Consider the following 19,462-nt stretch of genomic DNA (forward strand, 5'->3'; position numbering starts at 1 on the left):
AGCAGGCTTTTGCTTTGCCTTCCACCAAGTTCTCTCTTCCTCTTTCACATTGACATCTCCCCTCTTTTTACAGGATCGGAGATAGCGAGGGAGATCTACTGGAGCAAGTGGATATTTTGAAAAAAAAAAAATTAAAAATACAAAATATATATAAAAAAAACAAAGAAAAATATTTGTCCTCAAAATTTTTTTTAAATAGGTACTAATTGTTCAAAATTCAAATAAAATCAAAAATATTTTCGAATTAAATATTAATAACTTAATTTTTAATTAATCACTAATTATTAATTTAATTAATCAGTAATTATGAATTAAATTAATTTAATTAATTTAATTAATTTAATTAATCTAATTAATTTAACTAATTTAACTAATTTAATTAATTTAATTAAAAATTATTGCACAATGAAATCCAAATTGGTAAAAATTGAAACACTGGAGCAAGTGGATAAATATTGAAAAAAACGACAATTTCCTGGTAAAAGTTTATTAAATTTTGTTTTAAATTCAAAATCAAATGAAAAATGATTTGTAATTAAAATTACTTTAATGAATTAATTTTTTAATTACATGATACTCAATTATTTATTAAAAATTATTACACAAATCAAAATTAAGAAAAATTTTGGAATGGAAAATTACAATAGTAAATTTAGTACCAAAAGAGTAAAAAAATTTATCATGAAAGTAGAGAGTTATATATTATTTTTAATTCCTAATAGGATTCTTTAAAAATCGCACCTTCCTGGAGTTAAAAGAAAAGGGGTAAAATTTAGGGAGTTGAAATTTTACTCCTTCTTTGCAACTAGATTTAAGACGGAAAAATCTACTCCTAACTTTTGACGTCGTAAATTTTTTACAGTTTACACGTTAAAATTAACTTTTTAACTATAAATTTAAAATTACCAACAAAACTCCGAAGAGATTTAATAATAGATTTTTTTCATTCACTTCCAAAATTCTCTTTTTGAGTGGATTTTTAATTTGAAAAATTTTCCTCCTAAGTCTCGATGTGATTTTCTCGTTAAATTTTGAAAAATAAAATCTAAATTTTTTTTAAAAGTTGCGCATATCGAGAGTAAATTTTACTATTTCAAATTGTACTATTTTGGAGTAAATCCTACTGGGTTCGAAGTAAATTTCATTAATTCTTACTAAAAATTTAATTATTCAAAAATAATAATATTTTTACTCTAAAAATGGTAAAATTACTTTCGGAGTAAATTTTGCTACGTTAAAAGTAAATTTTATCAATTTTTACTTATAATTTTAATAATTATTAATAATTTTGCTAATAAATAATAAAATAGTAAATACTTATAGTAAAATAATAAATAGTAATAGTAAAATAGTAAATAGTATTAGTAAAATAGTAAATAATTCTTACTAAAAATTTACTTATTCTAAATCGGAGAAATCTACTCCGAAAATAGTAAAATTTACTCCGAAAGTAGAAAAAATAATTTAGGAGTAAATTTTGCCACGTTCAAAGTAAATTTTACCAGTTTTTACTAAAAATTTACTTATTCAAAACTATTAAATTTACTCATCCGAAAATAGTAGAAAACAAAGTGCAGTAAATTTTATTATCTTCGGAGTAAATTTTACAATAAATTTAAGGAATATAAAATTAGTTACGTTTGAGGAGCATACTACTAATTGTACTAAAAATTTATTTATTTGTAAAACAGTAAAATTTACTCAAAAAAAGTACCAACGTTTGAAGAACATTCTACTAATTGTACTAAAAATTTATATATTTGCGTATAGAGCAGTAAAATTTTCTCAAAAAAAAGTGGAAGAAATAATTTCAGAAATTTTTTTTTATTATTTTCGGAGTAAACATTGCAAGGTTCAAATTAAATTTGAGTAATTCTTACTAGAAGTTAACTTATTCGAAATCAGCAAAATCTACCAAGAAAATAGTAAAATTTACTCCAAAAGTAGTAAAATTAATTTGTGAGGAAATTTAATTATTTAAGGAGTAAAAAATCGTTATTTTCCAAATAAATTCGACTTATTGTACTAAAAATTCATTTTTATTTGTAAAATAGTAAAATTTATTCAGCAATTAATAGTAAAAAAAATTCCAGAAATTTTTTTACTATTTCTGGAGTAACACTTGCAAGGTTCAAAGTAAATTTTAGAAATTCTTACTAAAAAATTATTTATTCGTATTCAGTAAAATCGATTCCGAAAATAGTAAAAATTTACTCCAAAAGTGGTATTTAAATTAATTTGTGAGAAAATTTTGCATTGTTCAAAATAAATTTTACCAATTTTTACTAAAAATTTACTTAGAAAATAATCGAATTTACTTATCCAAAAGTAGAAGAAATACATAATAAGTAAATAGTAAAAAAATATAAACTACTGATAAAAATAAAAAGTATTTAAAAAAACTACTGAAAGAAGTACAAATTATTGGAAAAATAAAAACTACTGAAACAAATAAAAGCTACTGAATAAAATAAAAAGTACTAAAAAACTACTGAAAAAATAAAAACTACTGAAAAGGTATAAAGTCCTGAAAAAAATAAAAACTACTAAGAAAATAAAAACTACAAAAAAAAAATAAAAATCACTGAAAAAAGTAAAAACTACTGGAAAAATAAAAACTACTGAATAAAATAAAAACTAGTGAAAAGGTATAAAGTCCTGAAAAGAATAAAAACTACTAAGAAAATAAAAACTACAAAAAATTAAAAACCACCTGATAAAATAAAAAATACTCAAAAAAATAAAAAATACTGAAAATAATAAAAACTTCTAAAAAAAATGAAAGAGAATATTAAGATTTTCAAAAATAAATTTCACAAAACTACAAGGGGTGGAAAATACTGGTGTCGAGCCTGAGCTCTCCTCACGCCCTTTTCTCTTGCCAACTGCTGATCGACCAGCGCTCTAGGGAAGACACATGCTTATCCTTTGTTACGCTCTTCTTTCTCTTACATTTAATCGAAATTAACATGACCAAATTTCATACAAAATAAAAATTTCCCACAATTCCAATAAATTATTCCTTATAAAATGATTTCATCAAAATTTGCAAAAAAAAAAACACCTTAATTAGAATTTATCATTTTCTAAGTGCAAAGATATAAGAGAACTCAATTGATTTTAAAAAGCTTTTCATTTAACACTTGAGGTTTTTCATGCAGCCACTTTTCATATGGCTGGTATTCTCAAGTCTAAGAGGGTACTTAGACAGAGGAAAAAAAAAATGATGAAACCAAAAAGTGAGAATAACTACGACGTGGGATGAAAATTAAGCAAAGAAACTTGACCAACCTCAAGTCTCTTTTTATTTTTCTTCATTTTTTTAGAGAATGAGAATAAAAGATGTCTCGCAGAATTATTCTTTTTTTCTTGTCTCTTCAAATAATTACATTTTAGCCATTAGTTTTAATTAATTAATTTAAGAGAAAAAAAAAATTTTTCTTTTCATACATCGTCGCACAATTATCTGCAAGTTATATATTGAAAAATTGAATTTTTACTCTCCTTTCTGAAAACAACTTCTTTTTGAGATGAAAACTGACAAGCTTATTACGCTGACAGCTCATTAGTGATAAGCGGTATGTTTTCAGGAGGGCAATTAAAATCCTTTTAAGTTTTCTTTTGAAAAACATAATTTTTCTAAAATAGGTAAAATGTTAAATAAGCGAAAAATAGAGTATTATCGTCTGTTGGAAGTAGGGGGGAAAAGGGAGGGCAGGAGGAAAAAAAATAATCTTCAGAACAGGAAATTGGAAATTTTTAATTACCTACTTTTTTATAAATACAAACTCGATGTTCATTTTTGTCGTAATTAAAATGTCAAATCATGTCTGCAATGTTAAAATTTCTCTCTTTTCTTTATCGAGTTTCGATCTTTTTTTTTTTGTTTTGTTTAAAAATGTAAAATTTGTTTCTTCTTTTCTTTTTGATGGAAAATTTGTTGTAATATAAATAAATAAAAGGTAAGCAAAAAGTAAACTTGTGGATTATTTTTATTTACTTTTATTTATTATTTATAATTTATATATTACTTTAAAAAAAAATTTTTTAACATCTAAGTCACCAAAATTGTATCTACTTCATCTATTATTTATTTTTTAGTAAATTATTTATAATTTTTTTTCGCTTCATATAATTTATTGAATTTTAAGAAGAAAGAAAATTTTAAGAATTATTTTTAATTTCGAATAATAAAATAGCAAAGGAGGGAAATCTTAAGGGAAAAAATAAAAAACAAAATAAATAAAAAATTATTTTGTCAACTTTGTATAAAAAATTATAAGTCAAAGAAAACTAATTTTGGGAATTATATTTTATTTTTAAAAATAAAATAGCAAAGAAGGCATCACCACGAGGGAAAGTGTGAAAATAAAAAAATTATAAGTCAAAGGTGTGGAAATATGCTCTTTACACTTGGCAACAAAGGTTTTTAATCAGTAGAATTTCCAATCGCGTTAAGGTTTGTGATCACAATGTACTGAAACAAAGACAGTAAGTGAGTTTCACTGTCGTGTAAAAAATTTGTACATTTCCTTCAAGATGAGTAATCTTACGTAATTGTTAGTTTAGAAGAAAAAATTGCCTGATTATTTCAATAATTCGTTTATTTTTCTAATTAATTTTCAATACCTATAATTATGAAATTCCCTAAATTATTTTTATTGTTCGATTATAAAAATGAAATAAAAAAAGTATTCATTTGCTTAGCCAATTAATTTTCAAAATCTAATTTTTAACTCCTAAATTATTTTTATTGAATATTAAAATACCTACAATAAAAACAGTTTTGAAATAAAAATAGTATTTTTCCGAAAGAGGAAAATTTGGTTTTTTTTGGTTTAAAAATTACGGAATGAACGAGAAGAAAATATTATTACTTGTTTGTTGTCCTATCTTTCGAAAAATTTAAAAATATTGAATATGAAAAATTTTTTAGTAGGTACACTACCCAAGTAAGGTAAGTTACCTTCAAATTAATTTACCAGTCGGTATGATTTACCGATCGACGTTAGTTTACCGACGGACGAACCTCCGAATACCTTTCAATGGTAAATAACCGACGGATGTTATCCTAAATATGTCGAGTTACTGTCGGTACAGTTACATCCTCTGTCGGTAATTCACCAACCGATGTTCATTTACCCACCACTTTCCCACTGTAATTTCCTTTATCATTTGTCAATCAGAAACATTTAATCAAAACCGAAATTTTAATTCAAAATTCATGAAATTAAATGCAAATTTTCGAAAAGTTGCTTTTCTTCTTTTTTTTATCAGTCATAAAAAAATAATTACAAAACAAAGCTTTTTTTTATTGAGATGGTATAAACAAATTCAATTTTTACCTCACAGAAAATTAACAAGAAAGGAAAAATCTTGAAAAAGAAATATTAATAACTTACCCCCTTCGTCTGTGGTGACAGTAACCGAAGTTGGTGGGCCTCGACCTTCTGGATTGAAAACTTCTAAAGAAACTAAGTACTGGGTGTATGTTTCCAAGTTGTGGATGGTGTGGCTCTGAAATAGGAAACGAACTTAACTAAACTTTTAGAACTTGGTAAAAGTAATTAACTTCCAACAAAATTAATTTCAATTTAACTATGTATATGTGCATAAATACTTAAAATTTCCAAGCACTTGACAACAAAGTGTCTAAAAGCACGACTATATAATATACAATTTTCCAAGAAATTTAATTCAAATCTGTGAATAGTATGTATATTATTATTATTGTTTTTATTATTATTATTATTATTATTATTATTATTATTATTATTATTATTATTATTATTATTAAATTCTCCATGTACAATAATTTAAATGATACACAACTACACTGAGAAAATGTTATACTTAAATGAAATACAAAAGTTATTTTAAATGACTTTGTTTAATTGAAATTATTTTGTAAACCTAATCCCAATATATATATTGAAAATATCTAGTGCTTTGATTCAAAGAGAATTATTTGTTTGAATTATATTTGAAATTTGTTTTGAATGATATTTAATTTAAACATATATTCTGTTTTGGTTTAAATGAAAAATATGTTTGAAAATTGTATGTTTCATTTAAACTTAAAAGTTGATTATAAATAGGTATAGATTCACAATTTTGCAAATTATAAAATTTAATGCAATCAGTATATCTGTTTCATTGGAATTTATTTAAGACTAATAGAATATTAATAAATATTTTTATTCATTAAAATGAGATTTAATTGTTACAAAATTTAAACAAATTTATGATTGTTGTTATCGACAGTAATAGAAATACATTTATTTATTATTCATGTAAAATAGATTATAATTTTAATGAGACTACCAACTTTACATATATGGGAGTTTATAATAATCGAATGTAATAATTGTATTTTCAATAATTTTGATTTTTTGACGCACACAGCTTTTTTAGATTTAAAAAAAAATGATTTTTTACAGTCAAGTTTTTTAAATTATTCCAAATTCGATAATATTCGGTAATTTTCGATTTAATTAAAATGAATTTGTTCTATAAATTCAGTAGTAAAAATAACTTTTAGAAAAACAAGTACAATTTTTTTTTTACGTTCATCAGTAATAGTCGAATTAATTCCGATAATCTAAATTCTTTAATTTTGTATAATTTTCATACTGGTAGCAGAAACTCTTAATTAGTTATATAAATTTCTTGTATAATTAATTAGTACAATGGAATGTAATCCAAACATATAATATTTTTGGAATTCAATATAGGGAAAATCGATTTTTGTCAGACAATTTAATTTATTCTATAAATTTAGTAGTAAAATTAATTTTTAGTAAAGCATGTACAATTTAATTTTGTATAACTTTAAAGTGGTACCAGAATCTTGTAATTATATCTATAAATTTGTAATTAAAAGGTAAAAGTCAATTTAGTCGAATGTATTAAATTTTTGTAATTCAATAAAGACATTTGAAATTATTGTAAAATCAGTGATATAGTAGTCGTTTTAGTCAGACATTTTTAATTCTTGAAAGTTCAGTGGTAATAGGTACTCGATTTAGTCAGACATTTTAAATAATTATAAATTCAAAAGTAATAGTCGATTTTAGTCATATATTTGATTTTTTTAATTTAGTACTTTGTACAATTTTTTAGTGGAAGCATGAATTTCTGATTAGTTTTATACTTTTCTTAGTTCCTTACTTTTTTAATTAATAGTAAAACTCAATTTGGTAAATAATTTTAAACTCCTGTAATTTAGTAGAGAAACTATTACTTTTTAGTCAGACGTTGAAAATTATCGTAAAAATGATAATAGTCGATTTATTCAGACATTTTAAATTCTTGTAGGTTCAGTAGTATTACTCGATTTAGTCAGACATTTTAAAATTTAAATAATTAGAAATTCAGTAGTAATGGTCGATTTTAGTCAAACAATTAAATATTTTTGTAATTCAGTAGTAATATAGTCGTTTTTATCAGACAATTTAAATTCTGAATTTAGTAGTAATAGTAGATTTTGTCCAGATAGTTAAGTTACTTATAAACTCAGTAGATACACTAGATTTCTGTCAGACAGATAAATTTACCGAAAATTCAGTAGCAATACTTATTTGTAGTCAAATACTTAAAGTTCTTCAATATATAAATGTTGTAGTAGTTACAATATTTAAACAGACTTAATTGTTATCGGCAATAACGGAAATACATTGATTTATTATTCACATAAAATGATTTATAAGTTTAATCAGATTCTCAACTTTCTACAGGAAGTATAATTGAGGTTGAAATTGTTTTTCCAATAATTTTAATCCTCGTCTTAAAAAATCACTTCTTTTTCATAATTAATTAGACAATTACTATACATTACATCAAAATCAATTCATTAAAACTAATTATTAGTAAATATTTAAATTAAATTAAATTATTGTAAAATATTTTATCTCCCTTTCGTTCTACAAACTTTGAAGTGGAATATTGAATTCGAAATTCCCTATTTACGTGATAAAAGAATAATATTATATTAATTGAAATTTGAATAAGTGAGAAAATGAATTATTAATTAATTAAACTAATGATTGCAACAAATATTGATGTTCGTGAAAAACGATTATTAAGTTAATTCAATTAGTGATGTATTTTATTTGATTATTACTTGTGTATTAATTATCAAAATAATGTTTCCATATTATTTTTAGAAATTTAATTATATTAATGTTGGGGAATATTTTAATTTTTCAGGGAAAAAAGAATGTAAAAAGCTTATGGGTTTATAAATGACAGTGCACAAGTTTAGATTGAAGTAATCTTGAGGATAATTTTATTTCTCGAGAGCAAAAAAAAAAAAAAAGCTATCTGGAAATTATAAAGAGACTCCTATAAGCCTGATACTTTTGGTGGTCACGTTAAGATTTTCTATAAGCTCTAGGGGGATCAAGTTGGAGGCAGAGAGAATAGAGAAGGATTATCTGGGATAGTTGGATGCCTTGGAAGCCCTGGAGGGACGAAGCTTTGGAAAGTAGGTGACAGGGTCCCTAATTTGTGTTGGTAGAACACAACTACTTACTATGTCGGTCACAAAAGGACACTGATCTAACCCTTTCCAATCAGATTTTTAGACTTAGTATTTTTTTTCTCTTTTATATGTTATAAATAACAGTCTCGTATTGCTTTTTTTGAATTTTAAATTACCTAATACTTTTTTCTATTCGAAAATCAATATTTTTCAGTGATTTTAGTAGTAATGGGAACTTTTAGTCAGACTAAACGAAAAAACTTTCTGTAGAACTCTGTATTCTTAGAAGTAGAAAAATGTTGTACTAGTCAGACACATTGATAAAAATCGCACAGTAAAACGTGAAGTGTTAAAATAACACCAGAACTGATTAAAATAATCTGCAACAGTTTAATCCTTCTAGGATTAAATTAACACCAGAAAAGATTAAAATAATATATTTTGGTGTTATTTTTAAGTATGAATGAAATTTTACTTTAAATAAAACACCAAAGTCAACGATTTGTAAAAATTCAACGAATTTAGCTTCTCCAGGGAGAATAGTAATAGTTAGTAAGTTAGTTACTAACTTAGTTACAAACTTAGTAACATAGTTACTAAATTCAATTGTGTTCAAAAATTTAAAAAACTTCTCATCAAAATTTAAATTTTCTTTATAAATAATAAAATTATTCTCTGATATTCAATTATTTTACAAAATTTCAATCAAATTCTTGTCAAAATTTCAATTATTTTCAAAAGTTTTCTAAAATTCAATGATTTTCAATATCTACTATTTCAATAAAATTTTCCAAAAGAATTCCATTATTAAAAAAAATTTGAATAAAATTCTACGCAAACATTCAATTATTTTCATAAATAATAAAATTTTTTACAGGAATTCAATTAATTACAAATTTTTTTTATAAATTTCTTCGCAATAATTCAATTATTTTCATAAATAATAACATTTTTACAGGGATTCAATTATTTTTATAAATAATAAAATTCTTTTAGGAATTCAATTATTTTCATAAATAATAAAACTCATTGGAGCATTTCAATTATTTTTAATGCAATTTTAATCGAATTCCTCGAAAAATGTAATTATTCTTAAAAATTTTATTAAATTCGTCCAAAGAATTTAATGATTTAAAAAATTTGTTGAGAACATTTTTCTATGAGAATTTAATTTCAGGAAACATGAAATTAATAAATTATTTATTTTTGTATTTAAATAATTGAATTCTCGTAGAATTTAGTAATAAAAATGGTTTTAAAAATGAATTTCAATTAAAATTTTAGATTATAATTAAATATTAAAAGCATTATAACGTGGATTTTTAGAAATAATTAAATTTTGAAAAAGTTTCAAACTAAAATCATTGAAATTCTTAATTTTTGACAAAAAATTCTGTAGAATTAATTCTTTTTAAAAGTTTAATAGGATTTTTATTGAAATTATTTCAAGTTTTTATTTTTCAATATGTATATATTTAATTGCAGAATTTCCGAATAATTGAAATTTTGTAAATTTGAATTGTAAACGAATGAATTTGAAAATTCTCATAAAACTTATCGCAGCGTTTCAATAAATTTCCATACAATTATAATTGAATTCCTTGGAAAAAGTAATTATGTTCATGCAAATTTTAATAAAAGTCGACAAAAAGAATTCAATTATTTAAAAATTTGTTACTAACATTCTTTATGAGAATTGAATTTTAAGAAATATTTAATTATTCAATAAATTATTTACTTTTGCACTTAAATAATTAAATTCTTGTAGAATTTTCTAATAAAAATTGATTTTCATTTTATAAAAATGAATTTCAGTTAAAATTTTAGATTATAATTGAATATTAAAAGCAATGTAGCGTGAATTTTTAGAAATAATTGAATTTTGAAATTAATTTTTTTGAAAAAGTTTAATTGAATTTTCTTTTATATTATTTGAAGTTTTTATTTTCTAATATGCATTTAATTAAAGAATTTAGGAATAATTGAAATTTCGTGAAATTGAATATTGTAAACAAATAGATTTGAAAATTGCCAAAGAACTTTTTCGAAAATTATTAAAAATAATAGATATAAAGTAAAATTGTAGTTAAAATTTTTTGAAAATAATAATAGAATTGAAATAATGAAAATAATTTTAAAGAAGTATAATATTCTTAAAATATAAAATAATGATTTTATTATTTGGTCATCTTTAATTATTAATAAATATGAAGAAATCGATGACTCCGAGTCGAAGACTCGGAGTTATCGATATCTTCATGTTTTATAGTTATAAAAAAATTTAATAAACTAAAATTTCATTAATTGTAAAAAATAACACCAAAATTGATTATTTTAATCTTTTTTGGTGTTAATTTAATCTGCAACACTTTTTAATACCTCACGATTTACTGTATCAAGGTCAGTTTCTTATTGAAAGTAGTAAAAGCTGTTTTAGTCAGACATAACGTTAGAAAATTAAGAAAACGTAATAAGTGAAAAAACCCATACATATAGTCAGACAAACGATTTAATTACAGTCTGACTAAATGTTTTGTCGCGAAAAATAATTTATTACTAATTATATTATGAAAATTTTCAGTTGTGTAAAATAGTTATATTCAGAATAATAATTTCCGTAAGTTCATTTCCAGTAGTCAATAACAGTCAGACAATAGTTTTATTTCTCTGAATTCTGAATGGAATTTAAATCCTCGAGGAGAGATTATACTTTTTGTCCTATATTTTGTCCACTTGTTATTTTCCTTTTTTCGAGTATCAGGAAAAAAAAGGGTTGAAAAGTTTCTCGCAATATAGACAAAAAAAAAAAGAGGAGAAAGAAAAATCTCTTGGATATTCCATCTTACCTCAATGGTGGGATCACGGATGTAAATCTCCTTCTCCTCTATATCTTCGTAGCCTTTGTTGCTTCGTGGCCGATAAGAAATTCTGTATCCGAGAAATTCACCATGGATCGTATCGTGATTTGGTGGTTTCCACGCGATAAATATCGACGAGGCTGATGTATTATGGGCCAAGGTAATTGTAGGTTTTCCTTCAGGAACTGTAAAATAATATCAATAAATTTTTTTATTAAAGAAAAGCAAATTTTTATTTTCTAGTCAGAGAACAAATATTTATTTCTTCAGTCAAAAAAGAAAATTTTTCTTTTTTACTCAAAAAAACAAATTTGTGATTTTTTTTATATATTAAAACAATAAAATCATACATTTAAAAAAAGTAAAGAAATTGTAAGGTTTTTACTAAAATAGCAAATTGTAATTTTCGCCGTATTTTCTTTTGCATGTACATAAACAATGGAAAACACAATTTTAACTTGTAAAGTAAATGCAGAGTTTATTAAAAGTAAATATATAATTGCTGTGAATAAATTACATGTCACACATGGAGATTATATATTAGACTTCACAGTTGGAGGAAAACTTTGTGAATGTTTTACATTTTCTGCTAATTTATCATAAAAGTGTCACGTCATTATTGTAAATTGTTTCAATGAATTAAACACACAACGGTTAAATGGAGTATTTTAACAATGAAACGCGGTTGAATTAATAATTTCAAGAAATATTCTATTTTACCCATATAAAAAATTCATTTTTTTCTGAATTAATATTTTCCATTTTTTAAAAAAGCTACTTTTCTCTTTTCCCGTAATTTTATCTCAATTTAGTATGCAACAAAAATTACATATGAAAAAGAGCAATTATTTTTTTAAAAATTTTAATACCATTTTTCATTCAAAAATAATTTTTAACATTTAAAAGTAATAGTCGAATTAATGCAGACAATTTGAATTCTTTAATTTTGTATTATTTCATATTGATTAAACCAGAAAATTCTAATATTAGTTCAATATATTTTTTATAATTAAGTAGTAAATATTAATTTAGTAAAACATTTTTAATTCTTGTAATTCAGTGAAAAAACTAGTTTCTAGTCAGGCAGATAAATTTTTTGTTAATTCAGTAGTAATAGTCAATTTTAGTCAGACAATTAAAAATCTTCTAAATTTAGTAGTATTAATCGATTCAGTCAGACAATTTAAATTCTTCTAAATTTAGTAGTATTTCTGGATTTAGTCAGACAATATAAATTGTTTTCTTAAAGAAAAAGTATTCTTATTAAAATCAGTAGTAATAATCAATTTTAGTCAGACATTTAAATTTCTTGTAATTCAGTAGTGACAGTCTATTTAGTCAGACATTTAAATGTCTTCTAAATTCAGTAGTAATAGTCTGTTTAAGTCAGACAGTTTAATCTCTTAATATGTTAAGTTGCTTCATCGTTCAAAATTTTTCAATAAGATTTCTCGATACAATTTAATTATTTTCAAAAAGTTTTAAAAAAAATTCTGAGAAATTCAATTATTTAAAAAAATTTTAATAAAATTCTTCACAAAAAATTAATTATTTTCATAAATTATAATATTTTTTTCCGCAATTTAATTATTTCCACAAATAAAATTCTTCACAGGGATTCAATTATTTAAAAAAAATTTTAATAAAATTCGTTGCAAGAATTCAATTATTTTCATAAATAACAAAAATTATCGCAGAATTTCAATTATTTTTTATACAAATTTGAATAAAATGATAGAAAATTGTATTTATTCTTAGAATTTTTTTTAATTTCCCCAAAAGAATTTAATTATTTTTGAAAATTTTGATAAAATTCTTTACCTATAAACATTCAATTTTAAGAAATATTCAATTATTTAATAAATTGTTTATTTTTGTATTCAATTAATTGAATTCTAGAAAAATTTTCTAATAAAAATTGATTGAAAAATGAATTTCATTAAAAATGTTAAATTATAATTGTTTATAAACATTATTTTAAAAATAGAAAATTTAGTGATTTTTCTCCCATAGAAAAAATGTATTTTTATTTTAGGGTCGCTTTTTTTCTACTATTGTTCGAAAATTGTTTAATTAAAAAAAATTAAAATCCCTAGAAGTAAATTTTTGCATTTTTTATTTTATTATTCATTTATTTCACTTGTCTGCATAAGTGAATAAGAAACTTTATTTTATTATTTTTATTTCTGGTAAAAAAGACTTTGTCAAATGCGTAACAAAAAAAAAAATTTGAAAATTTGAACTAATAAATGTTTTTTAAAATTAAGAATTATAAAAATTAAGTTAATGTTTGTTTTACATTGTAATATTTACAAAAAAAAAATTTTTGCTTTAAAAACTTCCATATTAATAACAATAATATTTAAATTTTATTGATTTAATCTAATTAATTGTAATTAAAAATAAAAACTTTAAAGTATAGATTAATTTAAGTGTAATTTAACAAGAACAGTGACACTAGCTTTTTATAAATTCGGTAGTAGTAATAATTTGTAGTCAGAGATACAAAATTCTTATAAATTCAGTAGGTAGTAATAGTGGTTTTTAGTCAGACAAGTTTAAATTCTTATAAATTCAGTAGTAATAGTGGTTTTTAGTCAGACAAGTTTAAATTCTTATAAATTCAGTAGTAATAGTGGTTTTTAGTTAGACAAGTTTAAATTCTTATAAATGCAGTAGTAATAGTTGCTTTTAGTCAGACAAATTTAAATTCCTATAAATTCAGTAGTAATAGTGGTTTTTAGTAAGACAAGTTTAAATTCTTATAAATTCAGTAGTAATAGTGGCTCTTAGTCAGACAAGTTTAAATTCTTATAAATGCAGTAGTAATAGTGGTTTTTAGTCAGACAAATTTATATTCTTATAAATTCAGTAGTAATAGTGGTTTTTAGTCAGACAAGTTTAAATTCTTATAAATGCAGTAGTAATAGTGGCTCTTAGTCAGACGAGTTTAAATTCTTATAAATGCAGTAGTAATAGTGGTTTTTAGTCAGACAAGTTTAAATTCTTATAAATGCAGTAGTAATAGTGGTTTTTAGTCAGACAAGTTTAAATTCTTATGAATTCAGTAGTAATAGTTGCTTTTAGTCAGACAAATTTAAATTCCTATAAATTCAGTAGTAATAGTGGCTTTTATTCAGACAAGTTTAAATTCTTATAAATTCAGTAGTAATAGTGGCTCTTAGTCAGACAAGTTTAAATTCCTATAAATTCAGTATTAATACTCGATTTTAATCAGACACTTTAAATTCTGAGAAATTAAAAATTTAACTCTATTTTTCATTTGTAAAAAATAAAATAAAAAAAAATTTGTCTAATTTGAATAATTTTTGAATTATTTGAAACTCATATTAAATATTACATATACAAGCATAGCTAAACAATATCCGTTAAGTTGAGTGTGTATGCCGTTAATGTTTGCATTTCCTTTGGTAAAGTAATCTGAGCTATCGATATACCAAAGTACACTCTCACACATTCTGCATACACACATTTACTTCTATGTGTGTACACATATAATATACATATACACAGTCATTTGTGGAGTTACTTGTAAATATATACAATATCGAATGAGACGAAACGAGAAATGTGACCGGATGTGCGGAGAAGCATGACAGCAATCAAGAGGGTGCTATAGTCGATTCCCTAGTTATTGACTATTAGGTTTCTCTCTCTCTCTCTCACAATGTTTTTTGGCTTCAAGTCCCAATAATGAAAACTGAACATTCCCTGCAAAAAAAAAGAGAGAAAGAAAAAAAGAGAGAAAGAGAGAGAAAAGAGAACGGTATAAAAGACATCTATTGAATTCTATCTCTCTATTTCTTTCAGGGCAGGAAAATTAAATTCCAGCAGGGAAATCATAGAAAAATGCACTTTTTTATACTCTTTTTCAATTACTCTTCTTAATTGTCCTTTTGGACAATATAGTTTCATTTTCATTCCTTTGCTACGTTGGCAACAATGTAATAACATTGTATTCATAATTTAAAACGTTATTCCAAGAAATGTAACAATGTTATTCGATATCCATCTCTACTTTTATTCTCACATACACTCACTTTTTTTTCTTGTGAAAGCAAAGAAAATGCGAATAAATCGAAAATTGTTTGAAAAGTATTTAGAAATTAATTGAAAATAACAACTTCAATTTCAGTATTTTATTTATAGTATATTTATTTTTATTTTCCTAGTTCTTGTTTATCTTGTTTCGATTCATTTGCTTAGTTAAATTCTCTTTCCTTGAAAGCTCAAACAATTTTTTTTTTCATATAAAATATTCCTAATTTCAGTATTTTCTTTTTATTTTTTGCAAATTCTGCTTTATTTTTTCTTGCCTTTGTATTATTTATAATTTTATTTATTTTTTATTTATTTGCAATATTTTTTACATTTTTTTCCTTAAAAGACAAAAAAAAACTTTTTTATTAAATTTTCTGTTTTTTATTTTATTTTTTTTATTTTTTAAACTTGCTTAATTTTTTATAGGATTTTTATTATTTTCAGTTCATTTTGCTGCTGAAAAGTCTCTAAAAAATTTTCATTATTCAATTCCCTCAGCAATATTTCAAAACTATTTGACGAACAAAAGAGAAAATGTTCATGAAATATAATATTCAAATTTTCCAATAAAACAACACAACATTTAAAAACATTTTTTGGGGGGGATTAAATATTTTGCAAATTTTAAATTTCTAGAAAATGTCCAAACAATTTAAAGTTTTTTATGAATAAAAATAATTATTGGAAAAACAAGTCGAAAAAAATAAAAAATAAAAAATAAAACAACGAAGAAAAAGTAGTTTTTCGTCAGACATTTAAAATTATTATAAAATCGGTGGTGGACAATTTAAATGCTTGTAAATTCAGTAGTAATAATCGATTTTAGTCAGACAGTTCAATTTCTTGTTATTCAGTAGTAACAATTGATTAAGTCAGACATTTTAAACTATTTTAAATTCTTGTAATTTAGCAATAAAAGTAATTTTTAGATCAACGTTTTAAATTCTTGTAAATTCAGTAGTAATTGGTTTATTTTAGTCAGACAATTAAACTTGTAGTAATAATATTTTTTAGTCAAACAGTAAAATTTTTGTACATTTAGTAAAAATAAAGAAAAATTTTGTTAATGTTTATAAATTTCCTGTAATAATAATAATCGATTTTAGTCAGACAGTTACATTTCTTGTAATTCAGTAGTAATAGTCGTTTTTAGTCAGACAATTTTAATATTTCTAAATTAAGTAGAATTAATCGATTCAGTCAGACAATTAAAATTCTTCTAAATTTAGAAGTATTTCTGGATTTAGTCAGACAATATAAATTGTTTCCTTATAGAAAAAATATTCTTATTAAATCAGTAGTAATAATCGATTTTCGTCAGACAGTTAGATTTCTTCTGAATTCAGTAGTATAATAATTTTTAGTCAGGCACTTAAAATTCTTGTAAATTCAGTAGTACTAGTGGCCTTTAGTCAGACTAGTTGAAATTCTTATAAATTTAGTAGTAATATGCGATTTTGGTCAGACAGTTACATTTCTTGTAATTCAGTAGTAATAGTCAATTTTAGTCAGACATTTAAAATTTTTTAATATTTAGTACACCGAAAAAAAATTATTCTTGTTTTGAGAGGAGAATTCCTCTTCTAAAATCTATTCTAATGAATTATTTGAAATTCTTATAATTTAGTAGTGAAAAATTTTTTTAGATCGACGTCTAAAATTCTTGAAAATTTAGTAGTAATAGTCTATTTTAGTCAGACAATTAAATTTCTTGTAAATTTAGCAGTAATAATAATTTTTAGTTAGACATATAAAATTCTTGTAAATTTAATAGTAATAGTGATTTATAGTCAGACTAATTTAAATTGTTATAAATTAAGTAGTAGGTATGTATAATTAAACAAAAATGAACAGAAACTATAATTAAAATATTATTATTTTATTATAATTAAAATATTATAATTTTATTATAATTTTACTGTAATTATAATAGGATTTTAATCAAACTATAATTATAATTTCGAAACATTAAATTAATTTTATTTTGCAACAATAAATTTTTAAAGAATGTTTGAAAGAAAATTTTTCTTCAAGCAGGGAGAGAAAAATTTTTTACCTAAAGGTCGGGGATAAATTAGACATTCTTTTTTTTTCCCGCATAATTATATAATGTTACGTAATTTTGCAAATGGGTTAATCTTTTCTGTTTTTTTTTTTCTTTTTTTTTATCAGAGAATGCAAATTCGTATAAAGTGACACAGTTTAGAGGTGAAATCCGCATATCGTTCGCTCGTGTCCTGTTCACGGATAAAAAGTGCTGGTCAATGATAAGCCTAAGCAGGAAATGACCAATGGTCACGAAGCAGGATAACGTGTCGTGGGAAATAGTGAACTTGATAAGTATTTCGCGATATTTTTCGTGAAAGTACAACTTGACAGTATATTGTATATATATATATATATATATATATGCATATATACCATTTTACTATTTTCTATTTTTTTTAACCCTTTCTTTTTCAGAAATATCTCTACAGGTAATGTATTTTTTGTCGTTAGTTATTTCTTTCTTTTTATTCTACTATCCTGTCATTTCATCTGTGTATTTGTATCCTTGGTCACGTAGTTTTTTCTTTATCACATTCATCGGCCTGCTTTTGCCCTGAGCTGTAGGAAATTACAGAGGACAATGGTAGATTTTATTTTTTTTTTTATTCTCTTGGATAGTGGTATTATCCATATCGCGAAACATCTAACCCTCTTCCTTGTGCCGAGAAACAATTTTTCAAATATATTTAACAAAATAAATAAATGGTTTAGAGGTATATAATTTCATGAGTATTTTACGTGGTGTCATTTTTCAATATTACTCTGCTCACTTTCAGTCGAGTTCACAAAATTATATGGAAATTTCAAAAATATTTCAATCATTTTTATTAGGTAGGAAAAAAAATTATTTATTTTTCTCAGAGTTTACTGAATTATTTCATTCGATTCAAGTAAATTTTATTTTGTTCGAATCAATTTTTATTTGTTGCAGATAAATTTTATTTAATTCGAACATATTTTATTTGTTTCGAAAAATTTTATTTGATTCGAACATATTTTATTTGTTTCGTAAAATTTTATTCGAAGGAGATAAATTCTCTTAGGTTTAAATAAATTTTTCTTAGTTCAAAAAGATTTTATTTGATTTAAAAATAAATTTTATTTATTCAAAACTAAATTTTATTGATTAAAAAAAAATTCATATCAATAAAAAATAATTTTATTTCGTTCAAAAATTGTTTATTTGAACAAAGTAAATTTTACTTAATACAAAAGTATTGTACAAATAAATTTTTTTTCGTTAAAAAACATCTCATTTCACCCAAATAAATTTTATTTCGTTTAGAAATATTTTATATATGAACCAAATAAATTTTATTTCGTTCAAAAAACTTTTATATAAACTAAATAAATTTTACTGCAATAAAAAAAATGTTATTTGAACCAAATAAACTCTATTTTACTGAAATAAAAATTTTATTACTTTTATTTTAATGTAAATAAATTTTATTTGATTGAAATAAAAAATTTTCCACGTTGTAAAATTTAATTTCTAATTATTAGAAAATTTGGTGTTAAAAAATCGAATGAAAAGCATTTAAATTATTGTTCTTTATAGTTTTTCAATATCTCTAATTAGAAATTTCGATTCTAATTACAGTTTAACTTTTAATTAAATTGAACAACAAGTTTAGTGAAATTTTAATTTAATTACATGTTCATTCAAACTTTGCTTTAGGTATTAGATTCAACACTTTCAAGTTTGTAAATTTAATTTCAAAACTATTGTTGAATAATTTTCAGTGAAAAGATTTTTTCTTTCTATAAAAATTTTCTTTTAAATGATTTTGTAAAGATTTTATAAAAATTTTGTAGAGATTTTCTAAAAAGACTTAAATTTTTTACAAGATTTTAAGACATGAAAAATTATTCTTGAAATAGAACGACAAAAATCGATAGAATGGGTAAAAAATTTGTCATTTTATGTAGAAATAATTTTTTTACAGCTGAAGAAAAAAAAATTTCCGTTCAATTTGAAGGAGAGAACTATTTCAAACAAGTAAAACGTTCT

The 19,462-nt window shown here is 22.8% G+C and overlaps 1 protein-coding gene across 7 annotated transcripts in view; it reads right to left on the reverse strand.

Annotated features, from left to right (window-relative positions):
• The window catches only part of LOC122509537 (tyrosine-protein phosphatase 99A), a 745,329-nt gene that overhangs the window by 41,279 nt on the left and 684,588 nt on the right, over positions 1-19,462 (reverse strand). For all 7 annotated transcript variants that reach the window (XM_043623697.1, XM_043623696.1, XM_043623694.1 and 4 more), the window contains 2 exons: positions 11,329-11,525; positions 5,403-5,517 (listed from right to left, as the gene is read on the reverse strand). In XM_043623697.1, the coding sequence (XP_043479632.1) occupies positions 5,403-5,517; positions 11,329-11,525 (312 nt within the window). The remainder of the gene's footprint in view (positions 1-5,402; positions 5,518-11,328; positions 11,526-19,462) is intronic.

This window comes from Leptopilina heterotoma, unplaced genomic scaffold (genome assembly GCF_015476425.1).
Source record: "Leptopilina heterotoma isolate Lh14 unplaced genomic scaffold, ASM1547642v1 Lhet_60, whole genome shotgun sequence".
NCBI lineage: Eukaryota > Metazoa > Arthropoda > Insecta > Hymenoptera > Figitidae > Leptopilina > Leptopilina heterotoma.